The following is a 24,008-nucleotide window of genomic DNA, read 5'->3' as shown; positions in this document are numbered from 1 at the left end:
TTGCTGGTAATTTTTAAAATTAGATTTTACTCTGGGCATTTTATACAAAAAATGATACAGTTGTCTCTTGTAATTGCATTTCTTTTGATTTTCTTTTATTATGACTTGCATATCACTGACACTTTTTTCCTGGAAGGTTAAAAGTATACATCATCCAACTAAAAGGAAAAAATATTGTCTTAATAAAACTGGAAAAGAGAGAGAGAGAAAGTGGATATTCGTCTTTCGGTTCCAAACAAGGCAAAGTCCTCATTCCTTCATACATGCCAAGGTTGATGTAATGGATCCAAACCAGTTTTGAGTTATCTGAAAAGAAAAAAAAAAAAGTTCAACAGTCTTCTGAAGCTTGAAAAAACAAATTTTGCACAGTCTGATAACCCAAAAATGACTGGTGGATTTGTTCTGCAATTTCTAAGGCAGGGGGTGGGGAGGGCAGGCCTAGAGAAAGAAACTTTCTGAGAAAAGACTTAAAGATGGAAATTTTCAGTTCAAGAGGGTGCTTTAGGAGATACAAGAAATATCACCTAGAGGAGCCGAAAGGGAATAACATGGTAATGTTGAGTAACACATGGTTTGATTATCTGAGGAAGAGGGATAAAAACCATAAAACTCCTATGGTTGATGTATTAACTTATCATCAAAAGTTACCACTAATGAATATTATTTATGACTGATGAGTAGAACACATCTAGGGAAGGCATCCCTTAATTTTTCATAATTTTTCAGTGTTACCGAAATATGCCTTCCATTCCATTTGAACTGTGGTCTTAATTAGCTATTGCATGGATTTTTAAGCAGAAATAGGTAGTTGGGACTTAGGAAACCCTACCCGGGATTCTAATTTCTGGTGCCTTGAAGGTTTTGGCAGGCGTTTCTTTTGATAGCTAGAATATCAAGCACATTATCAGCTTCTGTATTACAGCAGGTCATATCCGGATTTCCTCGAGTGAAACCAAATCTAGGATTCAAGCTTCTTCTGGCACCAATAGTAGATATGATGGCAACTCTGTGGCTTTCAGTGAGAACCAAAAAGGCTATAGTAGCCTGTTTCTCCCAGTCTTCCAAGTGCTTAACCCTTTTCATTCTCACTGCTTGTAGTGCATAAATATAAACCAGAGTCCTAGAATCTAAAAGTTGTGTCATCTTAGAATCTCCAGGGGCATTTGGAGGACCGTAGGGCATTCTCTCCCTGTTACAAATGAGGCTCTCAAAACCTGGAGAGGTGAATTCCTGGAACTAGAGGATCTAAGAAGGGAGTCCTTGACCCTCAGAGCCCACATCTTGTCATTGCATGGATTGTGACGTAACCGAGGGCACCAGAACAGCTTACAACAGCTCATGCAATGAGCTTCTGAGCCAGGGGTAACAGCTTTGCTCAGACTGCTGTGTGCTCCATCGCCAAACATTAAAACCTTGTAATTTTTGTTTTCTCACTCAAAGCTATTGTAGACATCATGGCAGTGAAATTACCATTGTTTAACATTTAAAACTACCCTTAATAAAATTACCTTTCGCAAGTAATATACCAAATTAATAAATAATACCTGATTGAGTCTATAATCCATAAACTATGAACTTGTGCTGTGGGGTCAAATATCTCTTAAAACCCTCCAGGTGTGTGTATGTGGATAACCCTAATTTTTTTTGCAGCTTTTCAGAGTGTTTCAGTAGGTTAGGATTACCTCAAAGGACATTTAAATGATGTTTCACATCCAAATGAAAATGAAAAGCACATAAAATTGTAAGACTTAAGAATTCCAAGAATTTGGCAGAGGTGAAAACATAAAATTTAGACATTGTGTTCTGCTCATTTATCCGACACAAGTCCCTCCCCAGTTGTGCATAACGACAATGCCAGTGTTTAACTCTGCAAAGGTTGAAGGAGGCTTATAGAAAAACCTCTAGCCGACTTCAGCCTGGACAGCAGGCCTGGTATCCTGTCAGACTTCAGGGTCAGAGAGTAATAGCAATACCTCCCGTACCATTTCCTGGGGGGCTCAGGTATGGCCCAAGTTCTCTCATCAGCACCCAGAACAGAGAAATGAACTTCAGCTGATAAAATTCGCGACAACGAGGGAGCAGAAGAGCAAAGCAAAAAACAAAGCCAAAGGAGAAAAAAAAAGGGAACTGCAGGGGAAAGGGATTTGGGATGTAGGACAGGCATCCTGTCTGAATTACATTGGAGGCAAGGGAAGCCGGGGTGAGAGGTCTCAGGGACCTGGACCACGTTCAGCCTTTTTTGTCTCCCACCAACACCTTGCTTTTCAGTAAGCCTGCACAGCACGGTTTACAGTGTCCCGCGTGCTAAGGGTGGAGCTGAGCTTCTTTCTAGCCATTGTATGTGTGACAGTGTGTGACACACTCCACAGTTCTGCTTTTGTTTGTTTTTCTTTAATTTATCATATTAGAGACATTGCACTGAGCACATTCTCTCTCGGTGTGCATCTCCTGAAATTTTGAAAGAAAGTGTTTCTGTTGTTGGGTCTGACTGCAACAATCACAAACTTGCCCCACAAACTTCCAGCCTACCAGAAACAAACCTAACATTAAAGGATTAAATACTCAGTGAGCATAGATAGATTCTTGTAAGATGCTTGGCGGGCAGGTTCCTAGAAATGTAAAGGTCTCCGCCTTTGTTAAGTTACGAAAATTTTAAAAATTTAAGTCAGTAGAGAAGACTGTTAGTAGTCATGGACCAATGAGCGATGTCTGCAGGACCTGTGAGCAGGAGCTGGGGCGTGTGGTGGGGTGGCACAGTGATGCCCTCGGCCCATGTGTCTCTTCTCTGAATGCTTGTGCTCCCCCCATGGTGGGAGCTGCTCTCGTGCACACACGTTGCTGATGCAACTGCTTTTGATTCAACAAGAACAGTTGAGCTGATCTCTTGAAAGGATGGAAATCCAGTTGCCACTGTGGAGGCTCTTGGGCTACATATTTTAATATTCTAAATAGGCCTCAAGTTGAGTTTGTTTTTGTGACTCAAGGAAATGTTATTCTCTTTCACATTCCAGAACTCCCTGTGAAGCAGCCCCGTACGTAGGAGGGCTTTTCCTAAATAACATGGAAAGAATCTCGTCTTTGGGATTTGTGTCTACATCATACAGCATTTTTTAATTCTCTTGAGGTGGCGCGTGCAGCGTCAGCCCACAGGGCCAGACCACAGGCTGAGGGGATTCCAGAATGTGCCGCACACGTTCCATGGGATCAAGCTCTGCAGAGCCCCCAGGGCAAGTGGAGGGGGAGGTCCTCGTGACTTGTGGTTTCTCTGCAGCCGCAGGGTCTTCTTTCTGCTCATTCAGGCCTGTCTGCAAACACCAGCTCACTTTAGGACGAGCCACGATGTGGCCCCAAACTCCCTTGCTAAGTCCATGCCCTGAAATGGCACCCCCAGTTTTCTTCCTTTATTCAAAGTCTTTAAGGCTCAGCTCCTGCTGACCTGTCCCCTCCAGCTCATCTTAAACACTCGATTCATTTACTGAGCCTTCCTTCGTCACTCTTCAGGACTTCCTTTGAACCTCTCATATTTATTGCTTGTCTCCCCCAGACTGGATCTTGTACGTCTTTTCTGACTCCAACAGGAGTAGCAAAGTATAACTGAAAAAGCACACATGTCTAGGAGTTGTACTGTCCTAGATTCAAATCTCAGTTTTGCTCCTGTGAGCTGTGCAACTTTGGGCAAGTTGTGTGACCTCTCTGGTGACAGTCTCTTCTGTCTAATGTTGTTTATAAAAGCCACCTTAAAGGGTTTGGCATAATAGTTATTTCTCCTCATCCCAGATTGGCCTGGCCAGAAGTAGACCCTAAGTAAATACTTGGATAAGTGGTTTGACTGTGATTGGATTGCTTGATTCAGATATGTCCAAAGAATAGATCAAAGCAAGAGGAACTAGAGCCACACTTATGAAAAAAGACCCATGCAATGCTAGGAAGAGCCATCCAAAGTTTGAACCAATTATATTATGAAAAGCATGTTGCACGTGGGTCCAAGACTGGCCAAGGTGTTCCCTTGGTGGATATAACAGTTTGCTTGAACTAAAGTCCCTCTTGAAGCCTTTGCCAGCCCAAAGTGATCTTCTTATGACCTTAGGGGTGAACATCTCTGAGTCATCCACTGGAAGAGCAGTCACTGAGAACTTGTTCTGGGTAATGAGTATGACATCATCCCCGCCTTGAGGAGTTCCTTGTCATAACAGCCATGGTCACCTGACTTCCCCTGCAGCATGTAGCACAATGCTGTGCACAGAGGTGTTCAATATTTGCATCATTGAATTCAACTTGAGCTGACTGCTCCATGGTTTCAGCTATGGCAGGTGCTGCAAGACCACACACAGAGGCAAGGACATGACCACTAAACAGCCGTCCCTCCTGTGATGTCTGTCCCTGCCCTTCAGCCTGAGTAGTTGGTGTGTGAAGTTCCAGTGGCATGGTTCAAACTGCATTTCCGATCCAGCCTGCAAATACTTGAGTACCTTCTGCAGGCAGGGTCCCGCAGGCTCCATGCGTGCTGAGAGCTGCAAATGTGTCTGACCCCTGCTGAGCACAGGATGGGAAGTGACGGTTGCCTTGGAAGTTGAGCTCCCAGGGGCACGACTTGTCTCGTTTTAAGTGCCCACTGCCAACGACACTGTCGGGACTTGTACGATGGGCACATGCAACTTTCTGACCTTGCTTATGTCCAGAGCAGGCTCACTTCCCTGTGAGAGGGTGTCCTTGTGTCAGGTTAGACAGCTGTCAGCTGTGTCCCTGGAGGTTCTGCTGGTGGAAGATTTTTCAGTCCCCCTACTGGTGAAGCTCATCCGTGATTGCTTTCAGCATCTCTTTCTTCTCTCCTCTCTCTCTTTGTCTGTCTGCATCTGTCTTTCTCTTTTTCTCTTTGTCTCAGTCTGTCTATCTCTCTCTGTATATATGGCCACAATGTTATGGTAACAGAAAGCACAGTGGCCAAGGTCCTTCCCGGTAAATATCTCTGCAACACAGGCCACACGATGTACTCGTCCCTGTGTTAATGAGCCTGCATTTAGACCCCCAGCCCTGGCCTTGCCGAGCGTGTGCATGTCCTGGTCCCAGCAGCTGCTGCCATTGACAGAGACTTTGTGCTGCCCTTGTGATGACAGAGAGCTCTGCTGTCCTGCCCAGGAACAGGAAGATTGCCTGATGAGGAAGGAAGAGGATTGTCAAAGAGCCAGGTGATGTGCCTTGAAATACATCTGGTTTTATTCATATTGAATCTTTCCAGGTGAACTGAACTAAATCATAAACTACAAAATGAAAGCACATTTTTCTTAGCACGCCCAAATGGCACACACTGAGAGAGTAACCACTATCCGTCAGCCCCTAGCCCCCGGAGCACAGAGGATATAATTGTTCTTCTCTTACTGATGGGTGGATTGATGGTGTCGGTAAGAAGCTTCTCCCATGGGCTACTCAGAGGACCATCATGGTCATTTTGATCATCACAGAATGACTCACCAGGATGAGGAATTGGGGAGCTTGGAAGAGGGTAAGACCTGTTATATCTCAGGGTGCTTTTAAGTGGGATGTTAGCAGATTGTGAGGTTTAAGCAGAGTTTGCGGCTTATTTGCCCCAGACCAAGAACAGGACCAGCACCATCCGGAGACAGATCTGGTCCTCATCGGCAGATATTGTCTGAGCCTGCAGTAGGTTGTCAAGACGGGAGCGCTGGAACCAATGCTTCCAGAAAAGACACCCAGGCTGATTTCTTAACCAGCCCTGAAGCTGGCAGTGCCCAGCCAGCTGAGGACGCCACCCACTCAAACTCGTTCTCCTCTGCTCTTTTCACTCTGCCATACCCTGCCTCCAAGTCTGAGGCCACTTTCAGCAAGTTCCTATTAGGAAATGCAGGTTCTTTGTACTCCCCACCACCAGCAGCCTCAGTCAACACTTGCTGATATAAACAAGTGAGAATCAAGCATTCAGCCCCCAACTCTGATCTTCCACATTTAATAAATGAAGACCCCTCTCCCTACTGTCCCCCAGCAGCAGCGTCCTGAAGACAGTGATTAGGCCAAGCTGCAGAACTTAGCAACCATCTGCTTTCAGTTCCCATTTTTGGCATATTTTCATAAATTAACTCTTGAAGCAGCAGGGATAGAGGTAGGTGGCCTTGGCCATGCCGGATGTTCACAGGCCACACGGCAGGCACAGTGGAGCACCGCATGCTTGGCCCAAATGATGACCTACAGATGGAGCTCATTCACCTGCCACTAAGCCCGTGGAGTGCACAGGGATCCTGCCCACATACCATACAGTGTTCATGCCCCCGGACACTGAGACAAGCATGGATGCTGGCCAGGGGGCAGGGAGGGGAGACACACCTGTAGCTCCAGATCCTAAGAAAAAAGAAGTTGGTGGATCTACTCCAAACTCTAGTCTGGAAGGAGGTTCTGTGGCCAGGTGCAGGTTTGGGGCAGAGGAAAGATCTAGAATCGGAGTGTGGCAGAGACGGACCACTTGGAGAGGAACCAGGAGATACATTGTCTGCAGTGGTTCCGGTAACATGTTCTGATATGCATTAGCATATACCAGTCACACCCCGCCGGGTGCATGGAAAGGGTGAAGACACAGTTCATTTTGTTTTCTTGTTTTGGGGGGTTTTTTTGGAGGATGACAATGGTGCAAAGTTTCTAGCCAAAAATAGTCCCATTCCCCCAAATACTTGTGAGTAAGGGTTACAGAACAAGCTAGTACTTTCTTCTGTCAAATTCCATATGGTAGAAAATAGTTGAGTTCCCCTCTTCCTATAATGTAAGAAATACACATTTTAAAATTCATATGCCATAAAAGTCCTTTTAAAGAGATCGATTCTTTGGTTTTTACCATATTCACAAAGTTGTGCAACCATCACCAGAATCTAACTCCAGAATTTTTTCATCACTCTGTACCCATTAGCGGTCATTCCAATCTACTTTCTGTCTCTATGGACTTGTCTATTTTGGACATTCCATATAAATGGAATCATATAATATGTGTCCTTTATCTGCCTGACTTCTTTCATTCAGCACGGTGTTTTCAAGGTTCATTCATGTTGGTAGCAGGTATCAGTGCTTCATTCCTTTTTGTAGCTGAATAATATTCCATTGTGTGGGTATAGTACATTTTTGTTTATCTGTTCATCCGCTAATGAACATTTGGGTCATTCCCACTTTTTGACTATTATGAATAATGCTGATGAGAATATTTATGTACAAGTTTTTCTTTGAACATATATTTTCAGTTACTTTGGGCATATATCTAGAGTTGAATTGCTGGGTCATGTGGTAACTCTGTTTAACTTTTTGAGGAACCACCAAAATGTTTTACATTCCCACCACCGATGTGTGAGAGTTTCAGTTTTTCTACATCCTTGCCAACAATTGTTACTGTCCATTTTTTAATTATAGCCATGGTTATGAAGTGGTGATATCTCATTGTGGTTTCAATTTGCATTTCTATAACAACAAATGATGTCGAGCATCTTTTTGTACACTTACTGGCCATTTGTGTATCTTCTTTGATAAAAAGTCCCTTCAAATCCTTTGCCCATTTTTAAATTAGGTTAGTTATCTTTTTATTGTTGGGTTGTAATAATTAAGTTTTTTTGCTCAACATACTTTCATGCCCAACACAATATCGTAATGTGATATTTCCTCCCGAAACAGTGAAATAGCATAAGCCCAAAGCAAGGAAGGGCTGAGCACCAGAAAGTGCAGGCACTCAGAGGCTTTGGCCAAAAGAAGGTTATGGAAAGAGGAAGGTAAGGAATAAAAATAAAGACACTTTGTTTTAAAGCCCAAACACTGGAAGGCAGTTACTCTGTGCATGTGAGATCCTGAGGAAGGCACTTCCTTTGGGGCCTCCAGAGACATGCTATAAAATGAGGATAACAGCATCAGTCTCTTCTCTCCCAGCCAGGGCACTACAGGAAAAATGTGCCTACATGAACAAAGTGCTTTAAATATATCGAGAAAACTCTCATGCCCATTAAAGCTTCTGTGAAGGTGTTAGAATATTACCGAGCAGTTATTAGAGGGCAGGGTCTATGTCTAAATTAGCTTTAAGACTCCTCAGCACCTTGCAAAATTGTGTTTGGTTGCTAAACAAATAAGTGAACTAAAGATGAGATTTCAGGGTTTAGGATGGATATGGCCTTTAGTTTCTCTTGTTATGGTTTATTGCATGAACATCATGAATCAAATAGCACACTTGTTAACATATTTTAGCACATTTTGCTATAAATGCATTTCTTTGCTCATTTCCCTGTCCATCTTTTGAAGCACTGGGCCAATCATACCTCGTTGCAGGAAGGACCTGAGCCTCCAGGTTGCCGCTGAGCTACTCCCTGAAGTATTTGCATAGCTAGTGTTTGTCTCTGTGCTTCCCTCTTGATAGCACCTCCTACCCCAGCCCAGATAATTAGACTAACGAGTGCTCTGAGATCTCCGCCAGCAGGTGGACGTGGCCAACATCCCTTGCCCTGGCTGCAGGGCTGCACGTTCTCTGCAATATCAGACACCTTTGCAAATTATTTTCAAACTGTGCCCTATTCAAGAAAGAAAGCGACCATTTGGGCTTCTCATTTTTCAGTCTCCCTAGCTCCTAAGGGCCTCTGCCTTATTTGCATCCTCAGCTAAATTTGCATGAGAAAATACGCCAAAACTTCCCTGGACCAACCACGGTAGGCGGGCAAGTTTTGTTTTTGTTTTATTTGGGTTTTTCATCTCCAGCCATTTCTCTAGCAGGTTTCTAGTTACATACAAATGATGCTTAGATTAGGTTTCATTGTATGTCGTTGGCCTGTGATTCAACTAATTCCTCCCCCGGGCCCAAAGTTCCTCCAAGATCACCCCCATTCCCTGGCCATGGCTTTGGGGAGTGGCCCTTGAAAACCCGTAGGAAGGAGCGTGGCCGTGCTTCTCATGCTTAGCGTGTCTTTCACAGTCTCCAGGCCAGACAGCTGCGTGTCCTTCACTATATGTTTGAGGGTTATTCTTTTCCCTTTCCTCTTCCCCCAAACCCGGAATCAATATTTTGGGAGCAAAAGGAGGGTGAGAGAGGAAGAGTCACAGGGGACAGACGGGTGCAACTGCCAGAGCCACTCTTTTCTGCAGGCGGAACCCTCCAGACTCATTCAGCACAATGTGGCTGCAGAGGAAATCCTGCCGAACCAATGATAAGGGGGGAAATAGAGTCACTTCCTCAACAGCTGCTTTATTCAGGTAGAAACAAGTCTTCACTTCCTCGCGTGTGCTCTGCTGGTCACTGACAGCAGCCCAGGGCTGCCTGCTTCCCCTTTTGCTCCTGGCCAAGTCTAGGGTCAGGAGAGTCGCCACTTCCTTGGCTTCATGGAGACCTCTGCTGTGCATGTCTCTCCCTCCCTTGCTCCTTCACTTCCTTCCTTCTCCTTCTCCCAACATTCTTTCTCGCCTGATAGTTGTGTATGAGTGGACTCTGGGTTTGCAGCAGTCACAGATAGTATTGGGAATGAGTCTCACATCCCCTTAGCAGAGTCTAGGCTGAGGAACCATTCAGTGGTCTTTATGTTTACATGGATGTCCAGAAACAGCATTTGACCTCTGGTCACCTCCCCCTGTGCAATGGACACCAACGCTGCCCCTCTTGCCAATGTCCCAGATTATTGTTCCTTTACCTCTAGGCAGCATTTTTCAAAGTATGTCTTCATAACACTCATAACATAGCAGGAGTCACAAGTGAGCTTGGACATGCTGCTCAGCTTTTTCCTCTCTTGGAGATTTACAGTGCATATGGGAGGGGGTAATATTCAAAATATTTAGCAACCAGTATGGCATGGACACCAACCAGTCAGACATGATGCTGATGAGTACATCATGCCCTTGTGAACTGGCTGAATGTCAGTCGCAGGAAGGAAGACGCTAGAGGGTGCTGAAAACAAACAAACAAATAAAAAAGCCCACTGAATTTGGTGCAAGCCTGTCATTTACTTAGCCTTTAAATATTGCCCTCTTAAAAAATTTCACCTATTAGGATATGTTTGGAAAACCTGCCATGTAGTAAAAGAAATCAGTTTCAGTTCCACAAATATTTGTGAGTGCCTAATATATGACAGACACATGCTCCAGAGATCCAAAGATAGAGATAAAACATGGTCCTGCACCTCCAGGTGCTAACAGTTGAATAGAGAAGATAGACATGTAAACAGATGATCTTCATGCAATACCATGAACAGAAAACAGCCAAGGCTTATTTAGCTCAACCTAGGGATTTAGAGAAAGTTGCCTGCAGAAAACAATTGCACTATATGAACAAAAGTTAACTTAAAAGTGACAGAAGCCAGGCAGAAAAGCTAGGTAGGGACCAGAGTGTTGGGACGCTTGGACTTTAAAAATTTGTATATAAGCATGGAAGTGATACATTTGATTCTGAATGGAACACTCTGGCTGCAATACAAAGTGCAGACTTAAGGGCAGGGCACAAGACTGAAGACAGAGATCAGACTGGAAATCACAGCAGTAATCCTGGGGAGAGAAGGTATTAGGCATAGAGAAATATTTACGTGGTGTATAAACTGCCCTGTCCTATCTGCTTGCCCTTACCACTTCAGTGCTCACTAACTTTACCTCCAGCTACAAGAGACACAGCATCTGCATCTCTTTCCCTGAGGGCCTCCTGTGGCCTCTAGAGCCCACTTTTGCCTGTGTGTGGAACCGGCTGGAAATGCTGGTGTATTGACACCTCCATAGGAGCAACCTTCAACCAACGAATGGCAAGAGGTGGTGTATAAATACCCCAGTCCCAATCCCCTCAATGCGATAACAAGAGGGGCATGTTCACTGGCCCCTAGATTTCCCCAGCACGATTAAGCTCCAGTTGCTTCAACAGTAACTTGCTTGGAAAGGTAATTCGCGCAGGGCTGCTTTCCCTTTTCTCTCTCACTTCTCCACTTCTCTACTAGAGTTTCCTGGCATCATGTCCCAAATAAACTGCTTACACTCAAATCTTTGTCTTAGGGTCTGCTTCTGGGGAACCCAACCTAAGGCAGTAGGATTTACTGATGAATGAATGTAGGGGATGAGGAAGAGGAAAATATCTAGGAGACTCTCGAGGCATAGGTTTCCTTGAAGGCACAAGCACAAGGAAGGCAAGAAGAGGGCACGCTTGGTGGAGGAAGTGATGAGAGCTTCAGTTCTGGGCAGGTTGATTGTAACTTCCTGTGGGACATCTCACAAAGCAATTGGAATAGAAATCTGGCCATTAGAGGAGAAAGTGAGGCTGGATATAAAGATTTCAGAGACATCATCTTAGGGATGGTATTTAAGATGAGAAGAGTGAAGAAGATTGACCAAAGAGAGAGAAAATGGTCAGTACGGAATCCTGCGAGGCTTCAAGTACACACCAAGTCAGGCAGAGGAGGAGGTGCCCATGAAGGAGACAGAGGAAGTTCTCCGGGAGGCAGGAGGAAGACCAAAGAGAGCAGAGTCGTGGAAAACTCAGCAATCTGGGTACCTAGTGCATAAAAGGACCTAGGAAGATACAACCTGAAAAGCATACAATGATTTTAGCCACATGGAGGGCATTGGTGGTTTCTGTAGGGGTAGTTTCAGAGACACAATAGAGGAGGAAACCGGACCTGAGCAGGTTAAAACACGGATGGGAAGTGGGCCAATGAGTGTGGGTTAGTGGCTTGTCTGGGAGGCAACAGAGAGAGATCGTGGTTAGGGTGGAGCACGCATCAGCATGGACATTTTGAGGAAATCTGAATGTTTATATGCCAAGGAAAATCAGACAGAAAGACGGATGAGGCTGAAATTGTAGTCAAGAGCAGGGACAACTGATGAAGGAAGGTTCCAGAAGCAATGGGAGACAGAATCAGGATGAAGGGTGAGAAGGGCAGAAGACGGGTAGAGATGGAAGTTAGTAGTGTAGTGAGTCTTGGCCAGGGACCCCAATTTTCTCAGAGAAGGGAAGGGTGGCATTAGCTGCTAAATGGTGAGCAGGACGTGTGAGGAAAGTGGTGGCTCTTTGGAAGTCATCAGGAGGAATAGAGAAAGGATCTGACAAAGGGTAAAGAATTGCTAAGTGGTTTCAAGAACTCATTGAGTTTCCAGTAGGAATCTGGCCATTAGAGGAGAAAGTGGGGCTGGATATAAAGATTTCAGAGACCTCATCATAGGGATGTTATTTAAGATGAGAAGAGTGAAGGAGATTGGCCAAAGAGAGAGAAGAAGGTCCAGACAGAGTCCTGGGGGGCTTCTAGTACACACCAAGGCAGGCAGAAGAGGAGGTGCCCATGAAGGAGTCAGAGAGGAAGTTCTCCAAAGCCCATGAATTTAGAGCAGCACCAGTCTGCAAGGTGAGGTGACTTTCTCCAGCAGTACCTGGAAGCCCAGATGAGGCTCATTGTGGATGGAGTCAAGGGTGGGGCACAGAGGCAAGTTGGGGGTGGGAGGAAGCAAGTACAGGGAGGCAAAGAGGAGCTGCTGGGGAGACAGGAGAACCAGCTGTTTGCCAGCGGTCTACCCGTGAAGTGCAGAAGGCAAGCAAAACCCCACCTTTACAGTCCCTGTCCACCATGTATTTGCTTATTAGTACGTACTGTGTGTAAATTGCTTTACTTGTCAAGATTTCATTTACCTCACCTATTAAAAAAAGGTGGGGGGTTGGTGCCTAATGTCGTTATTAGGCATTATTAAAGCAGTGTAGGAAATCTGAACTTGCTTTAAGATTCCTTCCAGCTGAAAGTTCTGATACTGTGCTTTGCACTTTCCTTCCTCTTTTCCTTCCCTAACCTTCAGGTTGTCATGAGATAGGAGATCCCCATGGAGACAAAATTACAACGCTATAAAAAATAGAAAATACCAAAGGTGTCTGATAGCAGTGTTTGATTTCCTATTGGCACCTTCTGATTTTCTTTTTACTTTCTTCTTCCTCCTGATGGGAACTTCCACTCTGTGCAGGATACAAAATGGCATCACACTGGTTTAATTTAGTTCAAATGTGCAGAGGAGGCATTCTCTCTCTCTAGATTGTGAGCTCTTTGTGGGCAGGATGGTACCTACCCCTTAGGATCTCCCATTGACTGCATAATGCCTGCATTCACCGTCAGTTCAAAGATTGTGGAATGTAGCTGGATTTCTAATTTGTTTATAGCCAGCCAACCCATATTAAATTTCCCCAGTGTGTAAAGATAGCGGAGGACCAACATGGAGCTAAGGGGCCTGGACCTCGTATTGCAGAGATTGGGTTCGATGGGCAGAGCTCTTGACAACTCTTCTGGGCCTGGGTCTGAGGAGGATTCCACTTCCACCAGGGATGGCTTGCTGGATGTCAGCCATGGTCGATGCTTACTACCTCGCTACCGGAGGCAATACTTTTGTCTGTAGAATTATAGAGTCTATTTGTTTTTTTTTATTTTCAGATTCAATAAACACTTAGCATGTGTCATTGTTATATATTGTAATACATATTTTTGTGTAAAAATTAGAAAAGGACAAAGTAATAACTTATAAATGCCATCTCTTTGCACCCATTCCTGCCCTAAAAGATAATCACCATTAACATCTTGGCATTTTTCCTTATATTCTTTTTTTCTATGTGTATACCCACACATACAACGATACCTCAAAAAGTTTGTGGAGAAATAGGATTAAGAGATAGTATGAATCTTCCCATGACCTTTTGAAGACACCTCGCATATATGTTAGGCTTTTATGAAAATGGAATCATGTTTTGCTTACTGTTTCGTTACCTGCTTCACTCGATATTGTGTTAGGAACATCTTTCCTTGCCAATGAATATATGTTATCACTTTTGATGGCTGATCAGTATTCCATTGTAAGGATGTGCTATAAGTTATTTAACTGATCATTTGTCAGACTTTGAGTTGTTTCTAGGTTTTGGCTATTATAAACAACCTGAGTGTTGTATTATTTTTTCAAGATAAATAATTAGAAGGAATTGCTAATAAAAGGATAATATTTTTAAGGCTTTTGGTACGCGTGGCCAAATTCACAAGGTCTCTACACTTACCTTCATGTGGGAGTCCATCAATTTTGGAGGGTGTCCGGGGTGTGTGTGTGTGTGTGTGTGTGTGTGTGTGTGTGTGTGTGTGACAGAGACAGAGAGACAGAGAGGGAGAAGGGAGAGAGGGGAGAGATGCAATGCAAGAGGAATGAGGATACTTTTGCTGAGTGTAGGAGTCTTGGCTCTGGTCTTTTCTCGTCCACACCTCCCTGGCTCACTTCTCACCCTGCAGCAAGGGCCTGGGGTGGGGAGTTTGGCCATCCGGCCACCTTGGGCCAGCCCTGGGTGGAGCTCAGACTCAGACCTTCTGTGGCCTCAGAACTTAAAATTGCAGAGAAGCTGTGGTCAAAACAGCAACCGGAGTGGGGCCCTGTCTGCCTCCTCCCTGCTGTGAGGGGCTGGCAAAGGGCACCTGGCGTTGGGATCTGTGCACGTCTCTAAAGCCGGGTAAGCCCTTGCCAGTCCTGACATGAGCGAGGGATGCAAAGCCTCCTAAATATATAGAGTGGGATCTTGTCTGGATCACAGGATGACGGCCCAGGTTTTCTTTTTCCCTCTTTGTTGCTTTTAATACATAAAATGAGCATGTGTTTATTTAAAACAGCTTTCAAACTTAAACAAATAATGACAGACTGTTCATACAGACTTCGGAAATCACCCTAATCGGGATGTTTGAAAAAGCAAGAAGACTGTGTGAAAGCAGCTTTTAGGACGTGCAGCCCTGGAACCACAGAGCATCCTTTGCTCTTTGGAATCATAGAAGACAAAGCTTAGGGACCAGAGTCAACCTCAGGACAGTTCAGTGATTCGCCCCCCACCTTTCTTACCTGCCTAATCATTTATGAAGAAGTATAAATGGGCATGGTATTCTTGATTCCCATCTTTGACCAGAACATGAACACGTACACTTTAATTCATAATTTCTACAGAAATCACCAACCATCTTCAGAACCAATAGCTGGCTCCTTAGAGGGAGCTGGGAAACTGCTTCTGCAGAACAGCAGGCTCGGTGGGACCTCTGCAGGGAAGGGTAAGTTGAGTAGGTACGAAGTAGGTCTGCAAGAGGGCTGACTAGAGAACAGTTGTCAGCACTTTACTAGTTCCCATTCTGGACCACATTTACACATGACTTTGAGTGACCTACGTTCATCTTCAGAACAACCAAGTTTATGGTTATGAGTGAAGTAAATGAGGTTCAGGGTTGGGTACTTTGCTCAAGATCATAAATTAATAAAACCTCAGAGCTGGGGTTTCACGCAGCTGTCTCCTCCAAGCCCAGGGCCCTTCCCAGACCCCCGGGAAGGGGGGGTCTCATTCTTCAGGTCAAGAGATGCTAGTTGAGCTCATCGCACGCTAGAAATGATGTTTTTCTTTACAGTGTACATCAGATATGGCCCATCAGGTCCTTTAGAAGCACTGTTATTTGTGTGAGGGGGTGAGGACAGCAAGAGGGCGTGATTCCAGCCTAGGCAGGTAGGGCTATTTGGGAAGGCATTTCTTCTGCCTCATTGCTCTGTACCAGGTGCACTGGGAGCAAATGCCAGCTGGAGTTTGCCCTGACTCCCTCCACTTTCACGGGATGGCTCCATGTCCAGAAACTCCAAAAGGCTGGGGACTTCGTCTGTTTCAGATTTTGCCACAGAAAACTGTTTGTAAAGGAATCTGGGGCCCAGCCAAGAGCAGACAGCCCCATGCCATGGCCTGAAGAATTCGGAGTGACCTTTGGCTGGGCTGCTGGGGGCTTCAGTTTGCCTGTCTCTCGGAGAAAGATGCGTGGAGTGGGGGCTGTTAGGCATGTGCAGCTGTGTCTGTGGGATCCTGGGATGCTCATTGCAAGAGGCAATTTCTCCTGCTCATAAATAAGTCCTTCTCCTTCCCGCTCCGTTTATCCCTCATTATAGAGAGAAGGTATGTTTCTTGACAAATAATCGTGATTGTACCTCAGCTTTGCACCAAGCACACTAAACACACATTTCATGTATGTCTATTGCCTTGCTTTTCTAAGACTCAAGTTTAGAAATTTTTAATGATAAAGAAAAAAGAAGAGGAAAACCCTTGCGCCCTCTCCTGGTAAAGGTTAATCTAATACCTCCGAAGACATGGAGCACCCGCTGGCCGGCAAGCAGTTATTTGGCTGGCCTGCCTCATCAGCCTTGTCCTGATTCCATCAATGCTGTGGACACACTGGATGAGCATTCGTTCTTCTGGGGTCTGTGACCACAGAGTGTCTTTTTAACTAGAGTTTCTCAGACTTGGCTCTATTGGTATTTGGGAGCTGGATAATTCTTTGTGGTGGGGGCCATCCTGTGCATGGTGGGATGTTGAACAACATCCCTGGCCTCTATCCATTAGATGCGAGTAGAACCCCCACCCCAAATCATGACTACCCAAAATGCTTCCAGACATTGCCAAATGCCCCGAGGTGCAGGATCCCCCCCTCAGTGTGAACCACTGCCCTAAGCCGTTGCCTCCTTTTGTGAAAGGTGCCATGGGTCACAGGGCAACCCATGAACTAGTGCAAACGACTTGGCACAAGACATTCATGACTGCAGGAAGCAGTTTTGATAACGGGTCAACTGAGTTCACATCCAGACATTTACCTCAAAAAATCAACTGAACAAATAGGCAAGAATTTATTAACGAGAATTTAGTATCATAATATTGCTTATAATAGCAAATATTTAAAACACCCAAAATAAGAAATGAGTTAAAGTATGGCATGTGTGTGTGTGTGTGTGTGTGTGTGTGTGTGTGTGTGTGTGTGTGTGTGTGTGTGTGATGGAATACTATGCACTCATGAAAAATAATCGTGCAAATCTATAATCATGTGGGACATTCCCCTAACAATGCCTGAAACCCTAACTTCAAAACAACCTCAGGATTCCCAGAGATTGTTACATATAGAAGGAATAATTTCAAACAAACACATTAATAAGCATCTGGATGAAGCATGAGGCCAAAGACAGAATTCAAACCGTAACCAAATTCAGAAAACTTTAATCATTAATTATAAAAACATTTGCTAAGCACCTACAATGTACCGAGACCATGCACAGCGTTGGAGAGACAAAGATAATACCAGGGCCTTCTATGACATTCCCTGCCCTGGATAGACAGAAACACTCTGAACAGTGTTAGAAACTCCTCACAGCAATGCCCAAAGTCGTGGTATGTTACCCGTAATAAAATCACGTGCTTTGATTCAAAGTTGTTGAAAGTACTATGGAACTATGTCTTTTTTCCTCTTCATACATGAATAAATCACACCAAGTAAAAAGAATTTATTTACTGAATTATATATTCAAATATTCATTCTGGGAGCAGTCCAAATATGTGATACATAATCTCCCCAAAATCTAGGAAATGAGCATTCAATGATTTGTTCAGTCTAAGACAATCCAGAGAGTGAGCTTTGCTACAACACACTACAGACACAATTTCAGAGGCAGCGATAGGAATGGAAAACAGAAGCCCTAGTCTTCTTGCAAGGACATGTGTGTCCAATGGCACCTCACTGACCACATGCTTTGTGAATTTCACAACTCGAGTCAAATGCAGAATTGTGGTCGTCCAGACTAGCCACTACCAAGAGAAAACCTCCAACAGGTTCCCTTCCCAGGGGGTACCCTTCTCACACCCTCAGAGGCGAGGCATCCCACTGGTCAGGCCACCCTTCCTGTGTCTACCCACTGAGCACCCCTGTGGGACCAAGAGTTCTCACAGAGCCACTGTTAGCCGCACGAGGACATTAGCAGAGTGTGGGGCACTGGTTTAGATCTGGGTTCAAATCCTAGCTTGGCCATTTATTAGACAAGTCCCCAAGTTCTGTGAGTCTCCTTTTTTTCAGCTTCAGAACAGGAACAAATAAAATGACTTCATAAGATTGGTATAAGGAATAAACAAAATAATGCATGTTAGGCATCTGGTACAGTGCCTAGCATACAGCAAGCACTCCATAAAGGAGCATGTAGTCATCATCGTTGCTACATTTTATTTTTGAATGGCCATGCTGGCTAAAATTGCAAAACCTCCAGTATTTTAAAACTGCCTTTGCCGTTTTATTTCTCTCCTTAGCACTTACTGCTCTCTAGTCAACTATAGGATACATTCATTTTGTTTACTGTCTATCCTGCTCCACTAGATAAAAAGCTTCACAAGGTGGGAACTTTTCATCTATTTTATGCATTGCTGTAGGTCTAAGGTGCCTAGTTCCTCCTAAATAGTTTCTCAATAAATATTTCTCGAACGAATGAAAAAAAGCGGTTCCCAAATCATTGCCTCCAAAAAGCCTTTTTCTTTTCCCTTCTCGCCCTTCTGAAGTTGCCCAAGCTGCTCTGGCAGGAAGCCTGTCTCCTGGTGGGGTGGCATTCTGTGCTGTGTCTAATACTCTTTCTTTTTCTTGCCTCTCTCCCCCCACTGCAGGACGCCTTTGTGGAGCTGTACGGCCCCAGTATGCGGCCCCTGTTTGATTTCTCCTGGCTGTCTCTGAAAACTCTGCTCAGCCTGGCCCTGGTGGGAGCTTGCATCACCCTGGGTGCCTACCTGGGCCACAAGTGAAGTCAGCAGGCCCACCCCAAACAAATATGCAAAAGGTTCACTAAAGCAGTAGGGATAATATGCAGTCAGTAAGATACCATGCACCCATGCTGTGGTCTCTTTAAAAACAAACAAAAATAAAAAACACAAACACACACACAAAAAACAGCTTTCAGGCAAAACGTCGAATCAGCTATTTACTGCCAAAGGAAAATAGCATTTATTTTTTACATAATTAAAAAAAAAGATTTATTTATTTAAGACAGTCCCGTCGAAACTCCTGTCTTTGGAAACCCTACCATTAATTGCCAACCACCGCTTTGCGCAGCTCCACCTGGATGTCCTGTGCCTGTAACAGGGACTTGTGGTCCGTGTTGCTGGCTGGACTAACTCACCATCTGAAGGGCAAAGGGACAAAGGGCCTGGCTGTTGGGGAAGCTGGTTTTCTGGCTGCTTGAGCTTAGAAAGAAGTGTTCATTTTCCTTGTTGCCCTGGGGGCCGTGAGATTAATAGAAGGTGCTTGGAGGGAAGTCCATTCTTCTCTGGCCTGAGGAGCAGACACTCTGCATATGACTCGCATGGTACATACCTGGTTGGAGGAAAAAAGCTGGGAACCTCAGATGGACGTGGTACCTGCCAAGATTTCCATGCTGAAGGACAGCGATGGGAAAAATGCCGTTAAACTACAGGAAAGTATTTTTTTAAGCTACCAATTGTGCCGAGAAGCATTTTAGCAATTTAGACAATATCATCCAGTACCTTAAGCCTTGACTGTGTATATTCATATATTTTGGATACGCACCCTCACCCCCCCACCACCACCCCCAAAATACTGGCTCTGTCTGAGTGGAAGCAGAATCCTCTGGAATACGAGGAAGGGAACGTTTGGTGACCTCTTTGGGCATCGGGAAGGCGCGTTACCCAGAGCGTCAGGCCGCCACAAGTGCCTGCCTTTAGGAGACCCAAGTCTGCAGAACCTGCCTTGTGTCCCCACCTCGGAGGCCTGGCCCTGGAACTGAGCCTGGACACTCGCTGGCCTCCTCGAGGGTTTCAGCAGAACGCTGTGGTCTCGGCGCGTTTGGAAGCTGAGCGAGCCCGGAATCCGCCGTTTCTGTTCGGGGAGCGCAGCGCGGGGCTCGGCCTGGACTCGGCCTGCGGCGCCCCGGGAGGCCCATCTTCACGTGCGGCCTGGAAGCCGAGGCTCTTCTTAAGACGTTTCTCACTGTGGAGGGAAGGAAAAGAGGCAGAGGGGCGGGGGCGGGGAGGCTGCGAAGCTGTCACCGAAAGGAAACGCCAGCGAAGGAGACCACCGCGCGTATTTTGTGTTTTTTTGGTTTGGGGGCCGCAGCGCATGCGCGTTGGCTGCGCGGCCCTGGCCCATCTGCACAGCTTAAAGCAAGTCTTTAAATGACTTTTGGGAGGGTCATAAGTCCTCAAGGAAGCGTCGAAATGAGGTGTCATGGGTTAATTGACCTATGTCTGTGTAATTACATGTAAAACATTATCTTGTCATTGTAGTTTGGTTTATTTGAAAACCTGCGAGAGAGAGAAAAAAAAGTTCCAGGAGTGTGGGTATTACCTGTCCATCCTGGGGCACTAAAAGAAAAAAAAAAAAAAAGTGAAATCAATGGTGGAAAACTAAAGAAATGGAATCTCCTGCTAATAAACTAGAAAATATTTTTCAAGTTTAGAAACAGGCTTGAGACATTTGTGGAATAATTTTGTGGCATTATCACATTATGTACCATTTACCTGTATTATCTTTAGAATGTACTATGTTTGATGTTTAATGCTGTGGTTGATATTTCAAAAGCTGCTTTAAAAATACATGCATCTCAGATTTTTTAAAAATTGTATTTAGTTATGGCCTCTACACTATTAGCTTGCAAAATTGATCATTTTCCATTTGAGATTTTTGTCTCCTGATTCTTCAAAAGCATTTCTGAGAAGGTAAGATAAGCCCTGAGTTTCAGCTACCTGAGAAACCCTGGATTTCGGGAGCCACTGAGGAGCTTTGTTTTAACCAAGTTCTGTGCATTTCCATGTCAACAGAATTGTTGACTCCTGCTATTTAGGATTACATGCATGTTTGGTTAAACTCATAAGGTTCATTTAGTTGGAAATCTAGATGGGAAATGATCACAGGATTAAAATCTGGCTAGGTGGTTAGACCTTTAGACAGTTGCTTTACGTGGACTGTTTCGGCACAGACCCACCTAGAGACCTCCTGCCTTCCTTTCGCAGGGCCCTTTTCTGTGGCTATCCTTCAGGTCCTTCCTGAAATGCAGTGGCCCTTATGCTGCACTGAGAAAGCAGGAAACCTGTGGTATGAAGCCAGACCTCCCTGGCAGGTCTCAGGGAACAGGATGATCAGACCTTTGAATGATTCTAATTTTTAATCAAAATATTATTTTATGAAAGGTTTACATTGTCAAAGTGATGAATATGGAATATCAAATCCTGTGCTGCTATCCTGCCAAGATCATTTTAATGGAGTCAGTTTGCAGTACACTCCAAGGGGTGAGATCCTCCAAGCTGCTTCAGAAGTAACAATGAAGAACATGGACATTTTTAATATAAAGCCTGTTTGTCTTTCATTGTTACTGTTGTTATTCAAACTGAGATTCGCAGAGTATTTGAAAAATGTATATATATTAAAAAAAAGGTCATGGAGGCTGTTTTGGCTGGTTTCCTTTTGCTGTGGAGTTTTGTTATTATCTGTTTTTTACAGTAAATTTAAATGTGCACGGCCGCCTGACCCCAGAACTGTACAGTATTGTGGCTGCACTTGCTCTAAGAGTAGTCGATATTGCATTTTTCTTCTTGTTAAGAACATGTTAGAAGCAATGAATGTATATAAAAGCCTCAACTGGTCGTTTTTTCTCTGCCTTTTTTTTTATGGTGTCAAAATCTTTTGTGATCTGGCAACAGACAACCATCCCTACCTATGTCAGGTTGCAAAGGGATTCACACCTGAATCTTAACTCCTCTTTATGAATGACACGGAGTCCTCTTAAGTACTCCCCTTTACGTTGGCCAAGGTCCAATAGAACACACATATTCTCCAAATTTGGGTCAACGGCTCTAAAAAGAGCCCACAAGAGAAGAGCATCCAAGGACCTCCTTGGTCCTCCCAAGCTCTCACTGCACAAGTATCTGAAAGAGGGACCAAAATGACAACTGACATATTCTTCAGCAAACAGTTCATCCCAGAAGATTTTGCAGGGGCTGAAAATTCCTGTAGGTTTAAGATTTGGATTAAAGTCACATTGATAATTAAGGAAGTACCTTGATTTAGCTCAAGCAAAAAATCAACATCCTCTTTCCCAGCTCACTAATCTCTGTATATTCAGATGTGGTCTTCCATTTATATGTGACTTTCATTTCATTAGTAAATGTGTACTGCTTGTCATCTAAAGACCCAGCTTGGGCCCAGTGTGAAAAATTACGAAGTGATTATAAATCAAGAGGAGTTAAAGTAATCAGGATTACATGTAAATAGTCAAGGCAATCCCAACACCTGTCTAGCCTTCACATCAAAGATCTACTGAATGAACAGAATTGCAAATAGTCCATATTTGTGATTAAACTTATACTAAAATAATTTATAAATGTGAACTTGAACTCTGATTCCAATTGTACTTGTAAGGCAGTGACTGTTTTTATACTTTCTTATCTATCACTTATAGTTAGTAACATACACCTACTCAATCAGAGAAAAAAACAGGAAGGGCTTGAAATATAAGCCATTCTGAGGAAATTAGGGAGTCAGTTGAAATTCTATTCTGATCTTATTCTGTGGTGTCTTTTGCAGCCCAGACAAATGTGGTCACACACTTTTTCAGAAATACAATTCTACATTGTCAGGCTAATGAAGGTTCCAATCAGATCTTTATTGTTATTCAATTTGCATCTTCCAGGGATTTTTTTTTTTTTTTTTTTTTTAAATTATTGTAGGACAAAGGACATTTGTTGCAAGGAGGGAGGAAGAATTTTCAAATGAGTAAAATATTTCGAAGATTGGATCAGGGCGTGGAGGTTTTCAGAATAGCCAGAACTGTGGAGTATGAAGGCCCTTTACTAAGGCCAATGTGATGCTTCTGAGAAGGACCTTATGTGACCAATGAAAATCATTTTTAAGTTCTATGGTACGTTTAGATTCCAGAGACATTGGCACAGCCCAATTCCCAGCTCAGTTTGGCAGTGCAATAAATTCTAAACTGGATATGTCTAAAGGGCATTGAAATAATAAATTTGCCAGTTTTAACCAACAGGATATTTAATGGCAATATTCTGGTTGGTAGGGACCTGTTTCTAAATGTTTATTATGCACAACACAGAAAAAAACTGTAATTATATTAAACAATGTGAAGCTGAATTGGGTAAGTGAGAACACAGGTCCCTTAGCCTTACCTAATGAATTATTCTGTTCCATGTCTTTGGACAATCATGAAATATAAATGTCACTGGGCACAAAGAAAACCAGATGGAGTATGAATGGTACTGCACCAATTCATCACAACTACCCCAGAAAAATAACTTAAAGCCTACGTCCTATTGATGTCAAAGTTGTTCTGTATACCAAGCTTAGCACAGAAGACAAAAATATTGTGGAAGAGGGAAAGGCTAGCTCACACAAAAAATCCTGGGATGGTTGTTAATAAATATGACTGTGGTAGAGATAGTCAGTAATTCCATGCACCTAAGCCTTTTGGGAAATCTGCAGTGGGCTCCCCCAGCTAGCTCATTTCATTACATTTTTCTCTCCAAGGTAGCATTTGAAGTTGTGACCACTGATTAATTTTTTTAGTGGGAAGCTTTCTTTTGGTGGTTGTGTTTTTTATGATATCTTTCTTTTCAGCCAAGGTTTGCCTTTGTTTTGAGTTACTGGGGTTATTTTTGTTTTAAATAAAATAAATGTACAATAAATGTTTCCGTATTAAAAGCTTTTGTTATCAAGATTTTCATACTTTTACCTTCCATGGCTGTTTTTAAGATTGATACTTTTTAGGGGTGGCTGATGTCCTGCAACACTGTACACACACAAAAAGTGTGTGGTAAGCATACTTTACATAGCAAGGTAAAGTAAGTCTCCAGTTGACCACTGTTAAATATAATAGCACCTTGTGTTGTTGGAAAAAATCGCATTGCTATTAAACTTTTCTTGTCTGTCCAGTTAATACAATGAAAAAAAAAAATAAAGTACAGTGTGAGATATTGGTTGTGCCCTGGAATTGTTTATAATGTGTTAACATGATTTTGCCCTGCCATTCATCGTCATTAAATAGACTTTGAAAAGCCTTCTTAACAAGCCAGCAGAACCACCATGAACCCCACTCTAATGAAGCCCTCAGGGACCAGGTAAGGGATTGTCTTACAGGTGAAACTACCTTAGAAAGAGGCTCTTTTGTTTCTTAGTAACTAACCCTCCTGGTTTGGTCCAAAATGGACATCTTAAGAGAGCCACTGTTGC

The 24,008-nt window shown here is 43.8% G+C and overlaps 1 protein-coding gene across 2 annotated transcripts in view; it reads left to right on the top strand.

Annotated features, from left to right (window-relative positions):
* Positions 1-23,752, top strand: part of BCL2 (BCL2 apoptosis regulator) — a 174,748-nt gene extending 150,996 nt beyond the window's left edge. The window contains exon 3 of one of the 2 annotated variants that reach the window (XM_063076807.1): positions 18,422-23,752. In XM_063076807.1, coding sequence (XP_062932877.1) covers positions 18,422-18,556 — 135 coding nt within the window. In that variant the 3' untranslated portion in view covers positions 18,557-23,752. Of the gene's footprint in view, positions 1-4,882; positions 5,107-18,421 lie in introns of those variants that run through there. The other variant, XM_063076808.1, reaches the window with a different exon arrangement.
* The last annotated feature ends 256 nt before the right edge of the window (positions 23,753-24,008 follow it).

The sequence above is a fragment of the Cynocephalus volans genome, chromosome 13, assembly GCF_027409185.1.
Source record: "Cynocephalus volans isolate mCynVol1 chromosome 13, mCynVol1.pri, whole genome shotgun sequence".
NCBI lineage: Eukaryota > Metazoa > Chordata > Mammalia > Dermoptera > Cynocephalidae > Cynocephalus > Cynocephalus volans.
Note: the sequence above shows the minus strand (reverse complement) of the source record. Positions and strands in the feature narration are given on the sequence as shown.